This window comes from Bison bison, unplaced genomic scaffold, assembly GCF_000754665.1.
Source record: "Bison bison bison isolate TAMUID 2011002044 unplaced genomic scaffold, Bison_UMD1.0 scf7180017864313, whole genome shotgun sequence".
In the NCBI taxonomy this organism is placed as follows: domain Eukaryota; kingdom Metazoa; phylum Chordata; class Mammalia; order Artiodactyla; family Bovidae; genus Bison; species Bison bison.
This window is the reverse complement of record NW_011494885.1, coordinates 1,442,456-1,462,301: the sequence shown is the minus strand read 5'-3', so window position 1 is coordinate 1,462,301 and position 19,846 is coordinate 1,442,456. Positions and strand designations below refer to the sequence as shown.

Here is a 19,846-nt window from a genome sequence, read left to right as displayed (position 1 = left end):
TTGTGGCTCGAGGGCTCCAGAATGCGTGGGCTCAGTGGTTGCAGTGTGGGGTTAGTCTCCCCAAGGCCTGTGGGATCTTAGTTTCCCACCAGGGATCGAATCCACATCCCCTGCATTAGAAGGCGGATTCTTAACCACTGGACCACCAGGGAAGTCCCTGGGTTAGAGTCTAGGATTCTAGCTCCTGCCCTGTGCTGCTTCCGCTTCCAGTGCTTGCAGTGGGGTTGCAATTAAGCTAATACCGGCCTAACATGTGACGGGATGCAAAGGAAGTTTTGGAGTAGAAGTTGCAGACGTAGCCAGGTGAAAAGGAAGAGTCCTGGTCCTAGACCTACTTCTGCTTCTGATCCCTTGAGAGACCCTGGTTGGGAATCTCTTTGTCTTTGGATCTCTGAAGAGTGCACATTGGCACTTTCCAGACGCTGTGGTTTTAAGACAAACTGCTTGTGGGCCCTAACTGATCTCTCTGTTCACTTGCAGCAGTTACCACCTCCCACCAGCCACAGCCGGTACTCTCATGGCCCCAGGAAGCCATCCTCCAAACTTGCATTGGATCCCTTGGTCCCAACTCCACAAAAAGAAAATGCAGAGTCAAACTATGAGGTATTTTTATGCCACACAGAGTCTTTGGACAGATGGACAGCTGCCACCAATCTCCCTTTTCCTCCTTGCTAAAGAGTCTGTAGGATAACCTATCACGAGATTTCCTTTCAAAAATCTTTTCAATCCCTTTGCACCCACTTCCATCCTCTCACTTTCTGGTTCATTTCATTTCATTCCCTTCCTGTCCATCCATTTCACTCCATCCCATGTTCCCATCACACTTATTTTCACTCTACCCCTTTAACTTTCTATCCATTTAATTTCATTTATTCTCATTTTATTCCAACTGTTTCCTCTCCAGTCCATTTTTTTTTTCATTCCATTCCACTCCCTCTCACTCCATTTCTTTCCATAAAATTCCTTTTATTTCCTTTCCATTTCTTCTGTTCCTCTTCTTACTTCCCATTCCATCCCTTGTCATCGCTTCCCACCACTCGGTGCATTCCTATGCATTCCATCCCATTCCATTCTACTTCATCCATTGTATCACGTTTTTTCTTTCTTCTTTCATTCCTTTCCATTCTTTCCCACTTCTCCCTGTTACCTTTTATTCCTTTTTATTTTTCCTTTGTAATCCCACCTGTTCATTTCTTCCACACTCCATTTATGTCTATTTTAATCCTGGTTATCACTTTGCCATGTCCATACCATAACTTTCATTTATTACTCTTATTATTTCACTTTCATTATTCTCTTATTTCATTTCCATTCTTCTCCTTCCTGTTCCTTATCATTCCTGTCCTTTCCACCCACATGTTTAATCCACTCCTTTCGTTCTGTCTCCTACTCGTCCACTCCTTTCTAGTCAGTGTCCTATTGACGTTCATTTCCATTTGGTCAGCTTTCATTTCATTCCACCACCTTCCATTTCTTCTCATTCTATTTCTTTTCATTCCCTTCTTTCTTTCATTTCCTCTTCCTCATCCCTTCCCCTGCCATTCAGTTCTGTTTCATTATTTTCTGTTCCCTTTCATTGCATTGTCTTCCATTCTATTTCTACTTTCAAAAAATTATTTTATTGACGTCTACTTGATTTACTTCACTGAGATAATGTGGTGTTATCTTCTTGTGTACAGAAAAGTGACTCAGTTATACATATATATTTGTATATATATGTACACACACACACACACGTAATAGTTTGCATCTGCTAATCTCCAACTCCCAATCCACCCCACCACCACTCTTCTGTTTCCTGTTCATTCTTCTTTAATCCATCCCACCCTGTTGTACCACATTCCATTCTGCTCCATTACCTGTCATATGAAGCATTCTCAAAAGATGTGAATGTTTAAATATCTTCAGGATTTTTAATAAGAAAAACAAACCCCGTGACAGTAGTTCAGATTAATTAAAGTGGGGATTAATTGAGAAAACACTGAGGAATCTCAGGTAACCAATGTCAGAAATTACTTGTGGGCCTTGTGGGGATTAGAATCAGGAAGTTTTTCTCTCTTATGGCTGCTTATTTTTTTTTTTAAAGAAGGAAAAGTATTTATTTGTGCCTTGTACATTTTAATAAGGGTGGTTGCTCATTTTTGCTGATCAATGAATTTGTTCCATTCTCCTTGGTTCAGATTGAATTCCTATACAAACTTCCTGGTCACTGCTCCTCTATAACTTCAAATTATATATGACAACACCCTCTACTACTATCTAAGGGTTTCTAGGTTCAGATTCTTCAGAGGAGAAGCACAGTTGTTCAGGCCATTGTATGGATTGTGCTGACATTTGTCAGCTCTCTAATTAGCTGTGAACAGACATAGCCTCTTAGGTCCCTCTCTTCATCAGGCTCTAGGGGAAAGGAGTCTCATTTGTTCCTTTTTATCAGTGGAGCAAAAGCTCTTCGTGGAAATCTCACCCACTAAACTTCCTCTTATGTCTGCTTGGGTTGGGATGCTGTCGTGTGGCACTTGTTGCAAGGAAGGCTGAGAAAATTACCTGTTATCCTTCCCAGTCTCTCCAATAGAAGCAGGCAAGAGGGAAGATACAGGAGTGTCAAGTCAGCCTCCTCAGTGTCTGCTACCTTCTGAAGGGATGAGAAGGAGCAAACAATGCAGAGGGTTTGGAGTAGAGTGTTCTGAGTTGAGGAGCATCAGGTGAAAAGGTCCTGAAGTGAATGTATTTTTTTCTATTGTTGCATAAAGAATTACCACAAACTTAGCAGCTTAAAACAACACCCACTTATTATCTCACAGTTTCCTGGATCAGGAGTTCGGGCAATTCTCAGATGGGTCTTCTGCAAGGCTGCAAGAAAGGCATTGGCCAAGTCTCAGGTCTCATCTGAGGCTCTACTGGGAAGGGATCCACGTCTGAGCTCTTACGGTTGTTGGAAGCATTCAGTCCCTTGCAGGCTGTCATAATGAGGGCCTCAGTGTCTTACTGGCTGTCAGCTGGAAGCTGCATTCAGTCTTTTCAGTGCTTTCCATAGGCAGCTCAGAACATTGTATCTCGCTTCCTCAAAGCCAAGACAGATGTCACACTGTTATATAACAGAATCACTTAATGTAAGCAGATACCGCCTGTCACCTTTGCCATATTCAAATGGTTAGATGTAAGTCACAGGTCTTGCCCTCAAGGGGAGGTCTGCATCAGGGCATGAAAATCAAGGGACTTCCCTGGTGACTCAGATGATGAAGAATCCTCCTGCAATGCAGGAGACCCGGCTTTGAGCCCTGGGTTGGGAAGATCCCCTGGAGAAGGAAATGGCCATCCACTCCAGTCTTCTTGCCCGGGAAATCCCATGGACAGAGGAGCCTGGTACGCTACAATCCATAGGCTGGCAAAGAATCTGTCATGACTGAGGGACTAAGCACAGACGCATGCATGAATACCCAGAGGTGAGGATTATGGGGGTCACCTTAGACTCTGTCCTCCACAATGGGGAAGCAAAGGCCATTCCAGGTATGGAAAGGTGCCAGCATGACTGAAGTACAATGAGAAAGGAAGCCCTTTGGAATTTTCAAGGTTGCGAAAGGAGAATGCCAGAGAGTTTGAGCCCCTACAGTAGGTAGCCCAGGAAAGCCCACCAGAACTGGAACTTACCTCTTGTCTTTGTGTAATAGGCGCTTGTGAATCCAGAACACAGCATCTACTGCCAAATCAACCGTTCCACCTAATGGAAGCAGAGATCCTTTCTCCAGAAATCCTAAAGAAGTCACGCTCAATCATATATTCAATGATGTTTATTACATACACATTATGTTCCAGCCATTCTCTTTGCAAACCTTGTGACATTCTGTTTCGATGTTTTTTCAGTCTCTAGACCCTAGCTCTCACCAAATCTTAAGCTTTGGGCTCATGTTTCTTTAAAAGCAATAGAAACAAGTCAAAAGCCACCTAGAATTAAAGGACCAAGGTCTGATACCCAGAAGCTGGGGATCTCATAGTGTTTACTACATACATCATTGGTGGACAAAGCAGGCGGGGAGAAGTGTGAGCTTGAGTCAGCCCGAGTGGAGCATGGGATGTATCCATGGGTCAGACAAGCAGTGTCTTTTCACATCATGGTAGAGGATAAGGAACAAGGAGCTGTTAAGAGATGACAAGAGAAAACACAGAATGAAGCATGGGAATGAGGCACCTAGGGAGGTACAGGCACGAGATGCTTTGAATCCCAAAAGACTCAGGGATGGAGATGTGAGGATGAGATTTGCTAAAGGGAACAAGGAGTCCAGGATGACTCCCAGGTTTCTGGCCAGAGCAACTGGATGAAAGTTTCTTCAGGCCACTTTCTGAAGCAACAATGGGGAAGGAGTAAATCTGGAACAGAGAGAGAAATCAAGAATTTGGCTTGACACGTCAAGGATCAAGCAGAGAATCAAGCAGGCAAATGTTCATAACAGTCTAGGAAGCTCCCTTTCCAGCTCCAGCCCCAAATGCAGCAGCGGTCATGATGTTGATGCCCAAGAAGAACCGGATTGCTGTTTATGAACTCCTTTTAAGGAGGGGATGATGGTGGCCAAGAAGGATGTCCACATGCCATATCACCCAGAGCTGGCAGACAAGAATGTGCCCAATCTGCACGTCTTAAAAGCCATGCAGTCTCTCAAATCACGAGGCTATGTGAAGGAACAGTTTGCCTGGAGACACTTCTACTCACCTTGTTGGTACCTCACCAACAAGGGCATCTTCCAACCTGCCCCCTGAAATTGTGCCTGCCACCCAGCACCACAGACATCCTGAGACTGGCCAGCCACGGCCCAACGTCTGCAGGGAGAGCGACCTGCAAGGCTCACGCAAGGGGAAGCTGACAGAAACACCTACAGACAAAATGCCGTGCCCCCTGGTGCCCACAAGAAAGCTGAGGCTGGGGCTGGGTCAGCAACTGAATTCGTTTAGAGGCGAATTTGGTCATGGACATGGTAAGCCACCTCAGTAAAGTTGAAAGAGATTGCTTTGTGTTGAATAAACCTGTAAACAGAAAAAATTTTTAAAAAGTCTACATAGAGCAGGGCTGGAAATATACATTAGGAGTTGTCAGTGGGATTTGAAGTTATGGGGTTAGATGAGATCTTGTGTCAAGGGTCCCCAGGACCACCCTCAGGCTCAATGATTTGCTAAAAGGATTCACAGGACCTCCAAGTTGTTATGACCATTGTTATGGCTCATGACAGCAAAAGGACAGAGTAAAATCAGCAAGAGGAAAAGGTATAGATGAAGTCTGGAAGAAACCATGTTCCTCAGTTTCCAGGAAGTTGACCAAGAAATAGTCCTTGGAAATAGGCTTTTTGGGGGGAATAGGTAGGGTTTGAGTAACTCAGACCTGCTGAGTTAACCTCTTCCCCTACAGATCCCAAAGACAGTAGATGAAGACAGAGAAGAGTAGGGGCTGATAAACTAAGCATGGGTCCCTTCAACATTTATAGTTTGAGGTAGAGGATTCAGCAAAGGAAAAGGACTGTCCTTTTTATCCTGCTGAGAACTTCCTCCTTGCTTCCCCCGAATATCAGAGAGACAGATTACACTCTCCCTCTCCCTTATCTTTGTCTTTGAAGCAGATGAATTCATAACTTCCTTGTTCTTCCATAGATGTTGAGCCCTCACCCAACTCCTGGCCAATAGAACCTCAGTATGAAACTTGGGTCTCAGCCAATTCTCAAGCAACTGAGAGAGAAATCTCTGGGTTACAAGGTCATCTGTGTAGAGTGAGTTTCTGTTCCTCAGGAGTAGCTATTCCAGAGTCTGTAATATTCAGGTTAGGTCAGGGATTCAGGTGCTCTTGCAAGTAGATATTACCATCTTATTTGTTTTTAAAGAAAAAAAAATGGCGAAACAGAAGACAAAGTCAGTTTTAAGCTATATAGTAGTAGTGTCTAAATATTCAGATTTAATGTCTGAATATCTTGAAGTAAGAAAAACAATGAAAACAAAAAAGTGAACAGAAAAAAGAGGAGATAACACTCCAAAGACCCCATTGTGATTTTGTCTTATTATACTAAATCTGTAGATCAATCTACAATGTTTTACCTCTTTACAACACAACCATTGTAATGTGGCATTTGTATGTCTTTGATCTCAGTAGTTTTGAAGGCTTCTACTAATGTCTCTATATATTTTACTAAATTTATTTGTAGGGCTTCTTTTTTGCTTCTCTTATAAATAAATGTGAACCTTTCTCTGTCTTTTTTAAAAAATTATTTTATTTACTGGCTGTGCTGGGTCTTCGTTACTCCTTGGGCTTTTCTCTAGTTGTGGTGAGCAGGAGCTACCCACTAGCTTTGGTGCGTGAGCTTCTCTTGCTGAGCGTGGGTTCTAGGGCCCACAGGCTTCCATAGTTGCAGTTCCTGGGCTCTAGCACAGGCTCTATAGATACACTCCATAGATACACTCCATGGTAAGTGGGATCTTCCTGGAACAGGGATTGAACCCATGTCTTCTGCATCGGTAGGCGGATTCTTTATTGCTGAGCCACCAGGGAAGCTCCTTTCTCTGTCTTGTTTGTACACTAAATATTGCTTATGTAGAGGAAAGATGCTGGTATGTAGGCAAGGAGCAAATTGTGTACTGTAGAAATTAAGAGCATGGATTCCAGAGTCAGACTTTTCTCTTTTATTGTGTAAAAGTCACATAATTTAAAACATACTAGCTTAACCATATTTAACCATACAGTTCAGTGGCACTAAGTGCATTGATATTATTGTGAAAATCTCAGCGTCTTCCATGTCCCGAATTTTTCACCTTCCTAAACTGAAACTGTCCCCATCCCATGTTTCTACCAATGTACTTTGCAGAGTCAGACTTCTTGAACTCAAATACTAATTCTGCCCTTACAATACAACCTGTTACTTAATATTACTGGGCTTCAGTTTCATTTTTTGTAAAAGGGAGTATCTGGTTTAAAATACCGGTAAGGAAGAGATGAAATTACTATCTGTAGATGACTGGCTCACTAGAGAAGCCAGGAAAATAAAATGGAATACTATGAGAATTCAGAACATTTCAGTAGGTTAACCAGATACAAAATAAATACTTAAAAAAAAAAATCAACCACAATAACCAGCTATAAGAAACTTTGGGGGGTAGAGATTACATTTCAAACAGCAATAATTTTTTGTTGTTAAAGTCAGATTTACGTGAGGAAAACTACAGTTTCTTGATAGTATTAAAAGAGAAAGCTTAAAAATAAAGCTGTATGAAAACACGTTTCCAACCGCATCCCGTTTTCACTGTCACTCCTGAACGTCTAGCCGAGCCCAGGGCCGGCCTTTCCCAAGACAGCCACTTCCCACGCATCGGTCTTTTGGCCTCCATTTCCTAGTCTCAACGCCGCGCAAAAACTCGGACGCGCACACTCTCACCCCTCAGCCGCTAATTCAGTTTTCACTCCTGGTTCTTGTGTGGCCACCTCCCGAGTCCACCCCGGGTATGAAGCTGGAAACACCCCACAATTACCGCCCGCACCGCCGAGGCTTCTGGGAATTGTAGTTCCGGCTCGCAGAGTCCAAACGCACTTCCGGGTTCGGGCAGAAGTGCAGCCATTGTCCCGTGCGCGGACGCTTGCAATCTACGTGCACCTCGGCCCTTTGGCGGTTAAGCCGAGCGGCCTTGTGGATGCCGACTAAGGGAGGGGATAGAACTAGCTTAAGCCTAGTCTGTCGTGTGCAGAGTCGTGGTAGAGAATTGCCTAACCGAGCTCGTCTTGCCGCAGAGCGGTGGTGGGCACTGAAGCTGTGACAGGCCCTGCCTGGACCTCGAGCTGGTGGACTCTCAGGTTGGTGAGGGGGCGGGGCAACGCCGGGTGCCTGGTGCGCGCATGCGCAGGGTCTGGGCGGGTGGCTGGGACGGAATATGTGGGTGGGCGATCTGGGACCTGCGTGGGCGGTGCTTCAGCCTCAGATCACAGAAGTTGGTGGTGATGCTGGGGCAATTGCAGATCCCGGTACTGTGCTCTGCGCGCGTCCCAGGTGCTACGCACGTAGGGGCCTGGGGAGATTGGTGGAGAAAGCGGTTTGGGTGCAGGTTCAGGGTACAGCTGCATTATGAACTCACACTGTACTGTTTGAGTGAGGATCCAGGGGTGCTGAGGGATGGGTAAGAGAGAGCAATGGGGCAGAGATGGCTTGTGGAGGCGGGGATTTGCCAGGAACTGTTCGAGTCTCAGACCCAGAAACTTCGAGTCGGTACGCAGACAGCAGGTCCACATTAAGGGCCTAGGAGGGGCTAGCAGGTACTATGCTTGTCAGGGCGCCCCCCAGCCCCATGCTGGCCACGTTTTGGATTCAGCGGTGAGGACACCGGGTTGATGGGGGGCCCAGGAGGATTTTGAGTGGTGGGGAGTCTGGGCTGGTACTCTTCTGGTAGGGGCCCACCGATCCCAGGAGGGAGGAGGTCGTGGGTGCAGCTGAGCTCTGTGCCTATGCTTGGCTTTTTGAACAGGAAGTGAGAGGCAATCGCCAGGTGCTGGAGGGTCAGTGGAAGGATAGGATCCTGGGAGGGGCACGGCTAAGTAATGAACTTCACGCAGTTAATCAGGTATTTGACTGTGGATCATCAAGCCCAGGGGGCTACATGGTGGCTCAGTGGCTGCAGTGCAGGAGACAAAGGTTCGATCCCTGGGATGGGAAGATGCCCTGGAGAAGTGAATGGCAACCCACTCGAGTATTCTTCCCTAGGAAATCCCATGGACAGAGGAGCCTGTGGGTTTACAGTCCATGGGGTTGCAAGAGTTGGACATGACTTAGCAAGTAAACAACAACAACATCAAGGCCAGAGCCCTGCTCTTTGCCTTAGGAAGAAGTGCTGATTTGGGTCTGCAGATTCAGGTTGAGGGTGGCAGGTGGACACTAGGGGATCCTCAGTGTGCTGGGTGTTTGTGGGGGTGGGGGGTGTCCCAGGATCCAGTGGGACAGAGACTGATTCATGCTGCAGATTTTGGTGATGGGTGTAAGGTGGAGCTCGGGCACATGGTGGGCTTCCAGGTAGGTGGCCCAGAGGCCCCAAACACTGGACCATCCAGTGGAACTGCAGAGTCTTGGCCTGGGAGAGGGACTAGCGACTCTAGGTACAAGCGTAGCTATTCAGGCAAGACTCTATCTGGGCAGGAGCTTCTAGAAACACAGTTGCCATGGAGACTGCATCCCTGAAGCAGAGGCTGATGGTGGGGTGTGGCCCACAGTGGACCTACAGGAGGATGCTATACTCAGGGCTTCTCCTCTTGCAGCTTAGGATCTCAGGTCCCTGCCTGTGCCTGGAGGAGAGTATGGAAGAGCAGGATGAGAAGCCCCAAGCGTCCCTGAAGGCCTGCATGCAGGTGAGTGGAGCTTCCCTTCTCCTGGGAGACCAGAGTTTGCTCCCCCTATGCCTCACAGTCTGATCCTCTGGGCATGGGAGGAGGGAGCATGTCTGGCTCTCTTTGTCATGTTTTGGGGCTTCTGGTCCCTCCCAGTCAGCAAGCTTCTCACACTTTTTCTACATTTTATGGAGCTCCCTACTCTTCCTCACCCTTTTAACCCAATAACTCTTTCTGGAAGGAATTTGGCATCTCGTATCGAAAGCCCTGGGCTTCCTTGGTGGTCAGTGGTAAAGAATCTGCCTGCCAGTGTACGAGATGTGAGTTCAGTCCCTGGGTGGGAAGATGCCCTGGAGAAGGAAATGGCAACCCACTCCAGTGTTCTTGCCTAGGACATTCCATGGACAGAGGAGCCTGGCGGGCTACAGTCCATAGGGTTGCAAAGAGTTGGACACAGCTGAGCAACTAAATGACAACAATGCAAAGCCCTTAGGCTACTGTTTCCCTCTTGACCAGCAACTCACAGCTTTGCTTGGGAATAAGCAGTTGGAAAGAAATTTCAAGAATATTCAATGTAAGAAGAGAGTTAAATGAGTTATAGTAAAACCTTGAATGGAATTCACTGTAGATACTGATAGGCTGAAAAGATATTTATGATCTGGGTTAAGTAAATAGCATTTCAGAATGCTTTTTGTAAAGGGGTATAATTTGTATGTACATGGAAAATATGTTATAAATTTATCAGTTAACAAAGATTATCTGTAAGTTGTATTCCGAATGACTTTCTGTTTTCATTTAGCTCTATTTTTGTCCTTTTAGGCAGTGCATTTTAAGTCTAGGAAATAAACAGTTTAAAGCATTTTCCTACAGCACATCTTCTTTGAGAACATTTCATTTCTTTAAAATGTTAAATTAGGGGACTTCCCTGGTTGTCCAGTAATTAAGACTTCTCCATCCAATGCAGGGGGTGTGGGTTCAATCCCTGGTTGGAGAGCTAAGATCCCCCATGCCTCCCAGCCAAAAAAACCAAAACATAAAACAGAAACAATATTGTAATACCTTCAATAAAGACTTTAAAAATGGCCCACATCAAAAAAAAAAATCAAACTTAAAAAAAAAAATTAGTTAAATTAGAATTTCACCTTTCCCTTCCTGAACAGTTCAGTCCTGAAGCTGTTAGGTGGAGCAGAGCCAGTTAGGCGTCTGCAGCTAAGGGAGGGCTACCTACCATGGGGCGTCACAGCCTGATCAGGGTGACGAGGGTGTCCATGTGTGGGGACGTCAGTGACCAAGCAGGGTGAGGATGGTGGCATCAGGAGTCCGAGCCCAGGTCAGGTGAGGTAAGTGCCCATACAGAGGAGGAGATGCTCGTTTGGGGTGACAGGAACAGAAGTGGTGAGAAGGACTTCCCGGGAGTGGATGCACCAGTGTGGGCAGCCCAAGTGCAGTGGGGGTGTCCACGCAAGGGCTGGTCCGGCCTGGGGTGTCCGAGCCACAGCGGGGTGAGACAGGCACCCGTGTTTGGGGGTGGAGGTGCATCCTGGTGTGGCATGTCACAGCCTGAGCAGGCAGAGAGTATCTACATGTGAGAGTGCCCCAACGTGGAGTATCAGAGCTCAGGCAGGATGATAAGGGCATCGACACAGAGGCCACAGCCAAGTGGCACGTGAGAAGAGGCCTGCAGAGTCAGAGCCCAGGCAGCATGACAAGGGCTTTTTGGCAGAGGCCGGCCTCCTGTGGGGCAGCAGAGTCCTGGTGGGCCAAGGGGTGCCTGTGTGGGAGAGAGCGTGGCAGTGGAAATGGGAGATCAGTTACTTACAGAGGAGTTGATCAGAGAAGTAAATCTAAAAAGGGTCATGGTGAAACCACTTTAGGCCAATCCTAAGGGAAATCAACCCTGAACATTCATTGGAAGCATTGATGCTGAAGCTGAAGCTCCAGTATGTTGGCCAGCTGATGTGAAGAGCTGTCTCACTGGAAAAGACCCTGATGCTGGGAAAGATTGAGGGCAGGAGGAAAAGGGGGTGGCAGAGGGTGAGATGGTTAGACAGCATCACCAATTCAATGGACGTGAATTTGAGCAAACTCCAGGAGTCAGTAGAGGACAGAGAAGCCTGGTGTGCTGTAGTCCAGGGGGTCACAAAGAGTCAGACATGACTTAAGAACTGAACAACAACAACAGAAACCGCTGGGTGGCATTTCTGGGGCTCCAAGGAGCTCCAGTTCTTTCTATCTCAGCACAGTGAGGCAAAGTGATAGCTAAAAAAGTGACTTATTAGGATAGGACACTTGTGAGGCTTACAAGCAGGCGGGCGAGAGGGGGCCATGCCCCTGAAACTTAGTGGGCTACAGTTTTATAATCAAGGGAAAAGTGAGGAGGGGGAGAGGACCACCTTCCTCCTTCTTGAGTAGATGTCATGCTTCTATCATTAACTCCTCCTCCACATTGGGCAGGGAAGTTTTCTTGTCCCTACATGGTCATGGGACTATCATGGTGCAGTGGAAATGAACAAAAGAGATTATGCTCTTTTCCATAAGGGTAAGTAACATATGAATTGATGCTTTTGAACTGTGGTGTTGGAGAAGACTCTTGAGAGTCCCTTGGACTGCAAGGAGATCCAGCCAGTCCATTCTAAAGGCATCAGTCCTGGGTGTTCTTTGGAAGGAATGATGCTAAAGCTTAAACTCTAGTACTTTGGCCACCTCATGCAAAGAGTTGACTCATTGCAAAAGACTCTGATGCTGGGAGGGATTGGAGAAGGGGAGATTGGAGAGGAGGAGAAGGGGACGACAGAGGATGAGATGGCTGGATGGCCTCACCAACTCGATGGACATTTGAGTGAACTCTGGGAGTTGGTGATGGAGCAGGAGGCCTGGTGTACTGCAATTCATGGGGTTGCAAAGAGTCGGACACGACTGAGCAACTGAACTGAACTGAAATAACATATGCTCATGCTAAAAATGGTACATTGTCTCAGGTTTTAGTAAACAGAATGTCACCATTTACTTATATTTTTGTTTTTGTGTACACAGAGGAGCGTGTCATAGGAATCATTAACTCACTGAGCTCGCCTATCAGGATGCGGGTCTCACACCACCATTCTTTTATTCTTTTGGGGGCGTGTCTCATATGCTCCTGCTGCCTGGTTTTGTTGCTAGGCAAGCGTGCTTTCTTGAGTGATCATTAACTTACAGGGGTCTCCTATACATTTTTCTTTACTTAAATCCCCTAGTGGGATTAACTGTTCAATTACCTACTTTGTCCCTTTACTCTGTCCCCTATCAGTGGGAGGCACATGAATGTTTTGGTTTCCCAGTGCGTATCAGAGTTATGTGTACACTATACTGGAGTCTGTTAAGTGTGCAGTAGCACTGTGTCTAAATAAGCAGTGTTTTTGTTGTTTAGTTGCTAAGTTGCATCTAACTCTTTTGCAACCCCATGGACTGTAAACCTGCAGGCTCCTCTGTCCATGGGATTTCCCAGGCAAGAATACTGGATTGGGTTACCATTTCCTTCTCCAGGGGATCTTTCTGACCCAGGGATCAAACCCCAGTCTCCTGCATTAGTAGGCAGATTCTTTACCTCTGAGCCACCAGGGAAGCTCCATAACAAGGTACACACCTTAATTTAAAATATCTTATTGCTTAAAAATTGCTGATCAACATCTGAGCCTTCAGCAAGTCATAATCTTTTTGCTGGTGAAGAGCCTTGCCTCATTGGTGGCTGCTGACTGATTGGGGTGGTGGTTGCTGAAGGTTAGGGTGGCTGTAGCAATTTTTTAAAAGAAGGTAACAGTGAAATTTGCCTTATCAATTGACTTGTTCATTTATGAACAATATCTCTGTAGCCTGCAGTACCGTCTGGTAGCATTAACCCACATAACTGAAAATATAACTTCTTTCGGAATAGGAGTCAATCCTCTCATCCTCCTGCTGAGTTATCAACTAACTTCAGGTCATATTCTAATTCCTTTTTTTTTTTAGGTTTTCTTTCTTTCTTTCTTTTGGCTGCACTAGGGTCTTCGTTGCTGTGCACGGGCTTTCTCTAGTTGTGGAGAGTGAAGCTACTCTCTAGTTGGGGTCCGTAGGCTTCTCATCGTGGTAGCTTCTGTTGCGGGGCACAGGCTCTAGGGCCCTTGGGCTTAGTTGCCCCACGACTTGTAGGATCTTCCCGGACTAGGAATTGAACCCGTGTCCACTGCTTTGGCAGGCAGATTCTTAATCTCTGGACCATCAAGGAAGTCCAATACTTTGTTGTCATTTCACCAGCGTCTTCACCAGGAATTGATTCCAACTCAAGAAACCACTTTTCTTTACCCATCCTTAAGAAACCATTCCTCATTCATTAAAGTTTTTTTCCACGAGATTGCAGCAATTCAGTCCCATCTTCAGGCTCCACTTCTAACTCTAGTTCTCTTGATATTTTCACTTCATCTACAGTGACTTCCTCCACTGAAGTCTTGAACTCCTCAAAGTCATCCATGAGGGTTAGCATCAGCTTCATCCAAATTCCTCGATTTTGTCCCATAGGTCTCCTGGAGGAGGATATGGCAACCCACTCCAGTATTCTTGCCTGAAAAATCCCATGGACAGAGGAGCTTGACAGGCCACAGTCCATGGGGTCACAAAGACTCAGACATGACTGAGCATGTGTGCACGTGCATGCACACGCACACACAAATTCTCCTTAATAGCATCTAGACTGATGAATCCTTTCCAGAAGATTTTCCACACACACACACACATACACACACACACACACACATACACACACACACAACACACACACATGAATCTCCTTAATGGCATCTAGACTGATGAATCCTTTCCAGAAGATTTTCAATTTCCTTTGCCCAGATCCACCAGCAGAATCACTGTCTTTGGCAGCTATGACCTTATGAAATGCATTTCTCAAATAAGACTTGAGAGTTGAAGTGATCCCTCTTCATGGGCTGCAGAATGGAAGTTGTGTTAGCTGGCATCAAAACAACATTAACCTCGTTGTACATCTCCGTCAGAGCTCTCAGGTGAGCAGTAATATTTTGAAAAGAATCTTTCCTTCTGAGCAATAGGTCTCAACAGCAGGCTTAACATGTTTGGTAAACCATGTTGTAAAGAGATATGCCATCATCCAGACTTTGTTTTTCGATTTATAGAGCACAGGCAGAGTGATTTAACATAATTTTTAAGGGCCCTAGGATTTTCGGAGTGGTAAATGAGCGCTGGCATGAAATTAGTCACCAGCTGCATTGGCCCCTAACAAGAGAGTCAGCCTGTCCTCTGAAACTTTGAAGCCAAACATCGATTCTCCTCTCTAGCTAGGAAAGTCCTAGATGGTATCTTATTCCAGTATAAGGCTGTTTTGTCTACATGGAAAATCTGTTGTTGAGTATAGCCACCTTCAGTAACTACTTAGCTAGATCTTCTGCATAACTTGCTGCGGCTTCTTCATCAGCACTTGCTGTTTGACTTTGCACTTTTATGTCACAGGAAAACAGCTTCTTTCCTTAAACCTTATGAACCAATCTCTGGTAGCTTCAAACTTTTCTTCTGCAGCGTCCTCACCTCTCTCAGCCTTCACAGAATTTAAGGGATAGCACATTACTGTGGATGAGGTTTTGGCTGAAGAGAGTGTTGTGGCTGGTTTGATCTTCTCTCCAGAATACTCACTTTCTCCATATCAGAAATAAAGCTGTTTTGCTTTCTTGTGTCATCTGTGTGCTCACTGGAGTAGCGCTTTTCATTTCCTTCAAGAGCTTTTCCTCTGTATTCAGAACTTGGCTAACTGTTGGGTGCTAGAGGTCTCGCTTTCGGCCTGTCTCAGCTTTCACATGCCTTCCATGTTAAACTTAATCCTTTCTAGCTTTTAAATTGAGAGACATGAAATTTGTCCCTTTCACCTGAACACTTAGAGGCCCCTGAAGGGCTATTGATTGGCCTAATTAAATATTGTTGTGTTTCAGAGAATTAGGAATCCTGAGGAGAGGGAGAGAGACAGAGGAAGGGCTAGTCAGTAGAGCAGTTAGAATCTACACAACATTTATGGGTTAAATTTGCCCTCTTATATGTGGGCACGATTCTTGACATCCCAGAACAATCACAATTTTGTTGTTGTTTAGTGGCTGAGTCCTGTCTGACTCTTTGCAACCCCATGGACTGTAGCCTACCAGGCTTCTCTGTCCGTGGGATTTCCCAGGCAGGAATACTGGAGTGGGTTGCCCTTTCATTCTCTAGGGGATCTTCTGGACCTAGGGGTTGAACCCAAGTCTCCTGCATTATAAGAGGATATTTTACAGCTAAGCCACCTGGGAAGCCCCAAACAATCACAATAGTAACATCAGAGATCACTGATCACAGATTACCATGACAAATACAGTAATACTTAAAAAGTTTTAAATGTTTTGAGAATTAATGACATGTGACATACAGACAGGAAGTGGGCAGATGCTGTTGGCAACATGGAACCAGTAGCCTCGCTTGATGTGATGTTGCCACAGACTTCAGTTTGTAAAAGGCAGTATCTGTAAAGCACAATAAAAAGAGATATGCCTATTCTTGAAGGGACTGTCAGTTGACGGATTGAGTCATTATACTTGGTAGTAAAAACTTCAGGAAGCCACAAAGGAATTGCCTTGTTTCAAAGTGATTATTCAAGAGGAAACATTTTTTGCTGTTTTTTTTTTCTATATTGAATATAGGAAAACAAATGTCGTTTAAAAATGGATACAGTGTTGAAACACAGACTGTGAACTTGTCCCTCAATTCTGCGTTTCCAAAATACAACTGCTTTTAATGCTTTTGAGACTGTCTTTCCAGACTTTTCTGTGCTTGTTTATATTCTATAAAAATTTATTCATAGTCCATATGCTGTTCTTAATTTTTTTTTTACTCAACAATATGTTACAGACATCTTTCTGTCATTTGTATGCCTCAATCCATGCAAATCTATCTTTTCTTCTCTTGGCTGCTGAAGAGTAGTCAGTTACCTGGATGAAGCATAATTTATTTAAATAGGCACTTACTAATGGACACTTAATCCCTCCTCCCATTTTTGCTATGTTAATGTAACTTTTTAATGAGGTTTCTTGTAATATACTTAAATGTACTTTCTTGTTTTCTGGGGCTAGAGGGGAGGGCGGGACTGTGCTGCACAGTTTGCAGGATCTTCGTTTCCCGACCAGGGACTGAACTCAGGCCACGGTAGTGAAAGTCCTAAGTCCTAACCACTAGACTGCCAGGGGATTCCCTAAGTGTATTTTCTGTTATTTCCTAAGGAAATACTTTCAAGTAGACTTATTGGCTATTACATATTTTAAAACATTACCATTAAAAAACAAACATAAAGGCAAAGAGTATATATAAAAACTGATAAGATTGGGATAAAGTGTGTACCTGAGTTAAAAATGTAGATCTAATATCAGTTTCATGGTTTTGACAGTGTGCTGTGGTTGTATACGATACTATCATTGGGGGAAACTGGGTGAAGGAGACACAGGAAGTCTGTTTTATTTTTGTAACTTCTTGTGAGTATTTAACTATTTCCAAGTAAAATGTTATTTAAAAAAAAATATCGCCAATCCAGGAAGGTTGTTTCAACTTAAAACTCCACTAAGAGTATATGAATATGAATCTCTTAAATCGTGGGCCACCAGGGCAGAGGTCATCAGCAACAGGCCGAAGAAATAGTCCATGTGGTTGGGATATTGGTTACATACAGGGGTTTGAGCAAAGAAGTAAATATAAATAGAATAATGGGATCCAGGTAAGGAGAGTAAAAATATAGAAAGCAGGGAGGCCAGAATAAAATGTGTTGTTAAATTGGAAATATCAGTGTGAATTTATGGTCTCTAATGGGCAGAGATAGTTATAGAAATAGAGATGTGATTTTATCTGATTGAAAGAAATGAGCATCTTTTTGTGTATTCACTGGCCGTTTTATTTCTTCATAGTTGGGTTTCCTGTGCATTTTCCTTTGTCCATTTTTCGGTTGAAGCTACCTTTTTCTTTCTTTTTTAAAAAATATGTATTTATTTGGCTGTGTTGGATCTTAGTTGTAGCATGTGGAATCTAGTTCCCTGATTAGGGATTGAACCTGGGCCCCCTGCATTGGGAGCTTAGAGTCTTAACCACTGGACCACCAGGGACGTCTCTACCTTTTTCTTCCTGATTTGGAAGAAATCGTAACAGCATAGATTCTTATTAGTGGTGCTCTTATCGGTGGTATTTTTTGCCAAACATTTTATGAAGTTAATTTGGTGTTCTTTTCCTTTATCATTCTTCAGTCATGCTGTATTCCATCCTATTTGCTTACAATTCTGTGTTCCAGGAATTCAGGCAGGGCCCAGCTGGACAGTTCTTTCCTTCTATATGGTGTCTGGGGTCACTCAACTCCATTCAGCTGCTAACTGGGCTGGTCTGAAAGATGCACAGAGATAGCAGGCCATGTCTTGTGCCTCAGTGCTCCTCTGGGTATCCCATGTCTCTCCCCACGTGGCCTACCTGTGCTTACCGGTGGGAAGGAGCAGAAGTTTTGTTGGTGGGATGTGTTAAAACAGGTGGCCTACTGGGTCCTAGCCAACTCACAGTGGGCATTTTGAGCCCTGATTATTCTCCTTTTTCTCATCTGCTCTGCCTTCTCAGGACTCTCTGCTTCCTCAGGAGATTATCATCAAGGTTGAGGGAGAAGATGCCCGGTCACTGGCCGTCCCATCCCAGGTGAGTTGGACAGGGCCTTTGTGTCTTTCGATTGAGAAATGTGCATGGCTGACAGGCAGCAGAAGCCACATTGAAGTGAACTGATTAGAAAATGATTAGAAAGTGAGGAAATTGAGATGAATGGATACCTTTTACACAAAGTTGGTTATAATGCAAGGAGAGTGATAACTGCATGGAAACTTGAGAGTGAGTATTGTCATTTTCTTCCCTCTAAAGGTTTGAAAGAATTTGGCTTGGTTTAAATGGTTGCAGGACAGAGTAAGTGAAAAAAAATTCAGGGTCAGGAGAGAGAGAAGCTACAACTATAAAGCAGAACTCACAGATACAAAGAACAAGTGGTTACTAGTGCCGGAGGTGGCGGAAGCTGAGGGGAAGAATTGGGAGGTATAAAGTATGGAGTATAAGACAGGCCTGAGGGTAGATTATACAACGTGGGCAATATAGCCAATATTTTGTAATAACTGTAAAGGGAAAGTAACCTTTCAAAATTGTATAAAAATAAAAAATAGCTATTAAAAAAACAGTCCTTGATTAGTGTCAGGGGAATTAATTCAGAACATATGTGAATGCATTGGCTCTGTTAGAGGAAGAAGGGCTCATATAAGAAAAGTGAGGTTGAGGGAATTATTGGAAGGCTTACATTTTTCTCTGTGAACCATCAGATGTTCTGTTGAGCATGAGGGTGGTAATCAGAATGGAGAGATGTTAGATGAAGAGTGGAGAAGGCTTAAAGTAGTAACTTGGATTAGGGGAGACAGGCTGCTCCAGGAGGTACAGTGAGGTTTCTGGTCAGTCCCAAAAATTCATTCTGAGATTGTTGTTTGGTCGCTAAGTCGTGTCCAACTCTGCAACTCTATGGACATGCCAGGCTTACCTGTCCTTCAGTATCTCCTGTTGAGTCAGTGATGCTGTCCAGCCATCTCATCCTCTTTGACTCACTTGTCCTCCTGCCCTCAATCTCTCCAAGCATCAGGGTCTTTTCCAATGAGTCGGCTCTTCACATCAGATGGCATTCTGAGATAGTAGCCATTAATAATAATGGAGAGCAGGTTGATATTTAGATGTATTTAGTTACATTCAGTGGAAGCCCCACAGCCCACAGGTTTAAGGCAATATTTAAAAGGGAATTTTTGACTATATCAAATAGAAAGATTAAGATGAATGATCCATAGACTCTCAACTGAATAATTAAGATAGAAAAGATAAAAAGGATACTAAACAGAAAGGAAAAGACTATAGACTAGAGAATAGTAATAGTAGGTGTTTCAATAGAATAAAATAAAGAGCTTCTCTAGTGGCTCAGAGGGTAAAGCATCTGCCTGCAGTGCAGGTAGACCTGGGTTTGATCCCTGGGTTGGGAAGACCCTCTGGAGGAGGAAATGGCACCCCACTCCAGTACCTTTGCCCAGAAAATCCCATGGACGGAGGAGCCCGGTAGGCTATAGTCCATGGGGTTGCAAAGAGTCAGACACGACTGAGCGACTTCATTTTCAATAGAATAAAGACCCCAAACCATCAAAGAATGAGAAGAGTAAAGGGGACAACTGAGCAAGTAAAGTGGAGAAATCTGATGTTGTAATGAAAGAGTGAGCAGTTCTCTGTGTGTGACTTGGGAGGTGGAGTACTTTATGGTGGTTTCAAGATCTAGGGTCTCACGCTAAGAGTGAGGGGCTATAAGTCAGGCTGTCTGTATGAATTGATGACTGAGAACATAGTCTATGATGTTAGGGAAACTTGAAGTTGCATCCCAGTTAGGCATATGTGTTACTTTCTCTAACCTGGCTTTTCATCTGAAAA

At 44.5% G+C, this 19,846-nt stretch overlaps 1 protein-coding gene and 1 pseudogene across 2 annotated transcripts in view; both read left to right on the top strand.

The window, feature by feature from the left end:
• The first annotated feature begins 4,498 nt into the window (after positions 1-4,498).
• On the top strand, positions 4,499-4,984 carry LOC104997672 (annotated as a pseudogene).
• A 2,591-nt stretch (positions 4,985-7,575) lies between these two features.
• Positions 7,576-19,846, top strand: part of ZNF180 (zinc finger protein 180) — a 24,460-nt gene continuing 12,189 nt past the window's right edge. For both annotated transcript variants that reach the window (XR_826350.1, XM_010852575.1), the window contains exons 1-3: positions 7,576-7,816; positions 9,266-9,355; positions 17,975-18,049. Coding sequence is in view for 1 of the 2 variants with exons in the window: in XM_010852575.1 (XP_010850877.1) it covers positions 9,305-9,355; positions 17,975-18,049 (126 nt within the window). In the remaining variant the exon portion in view is untranslated. The remainder of the gene's footprint in view (positions 7,817-9,265; positions 9,356-17,974; positions 18,050-19,846) is intronic.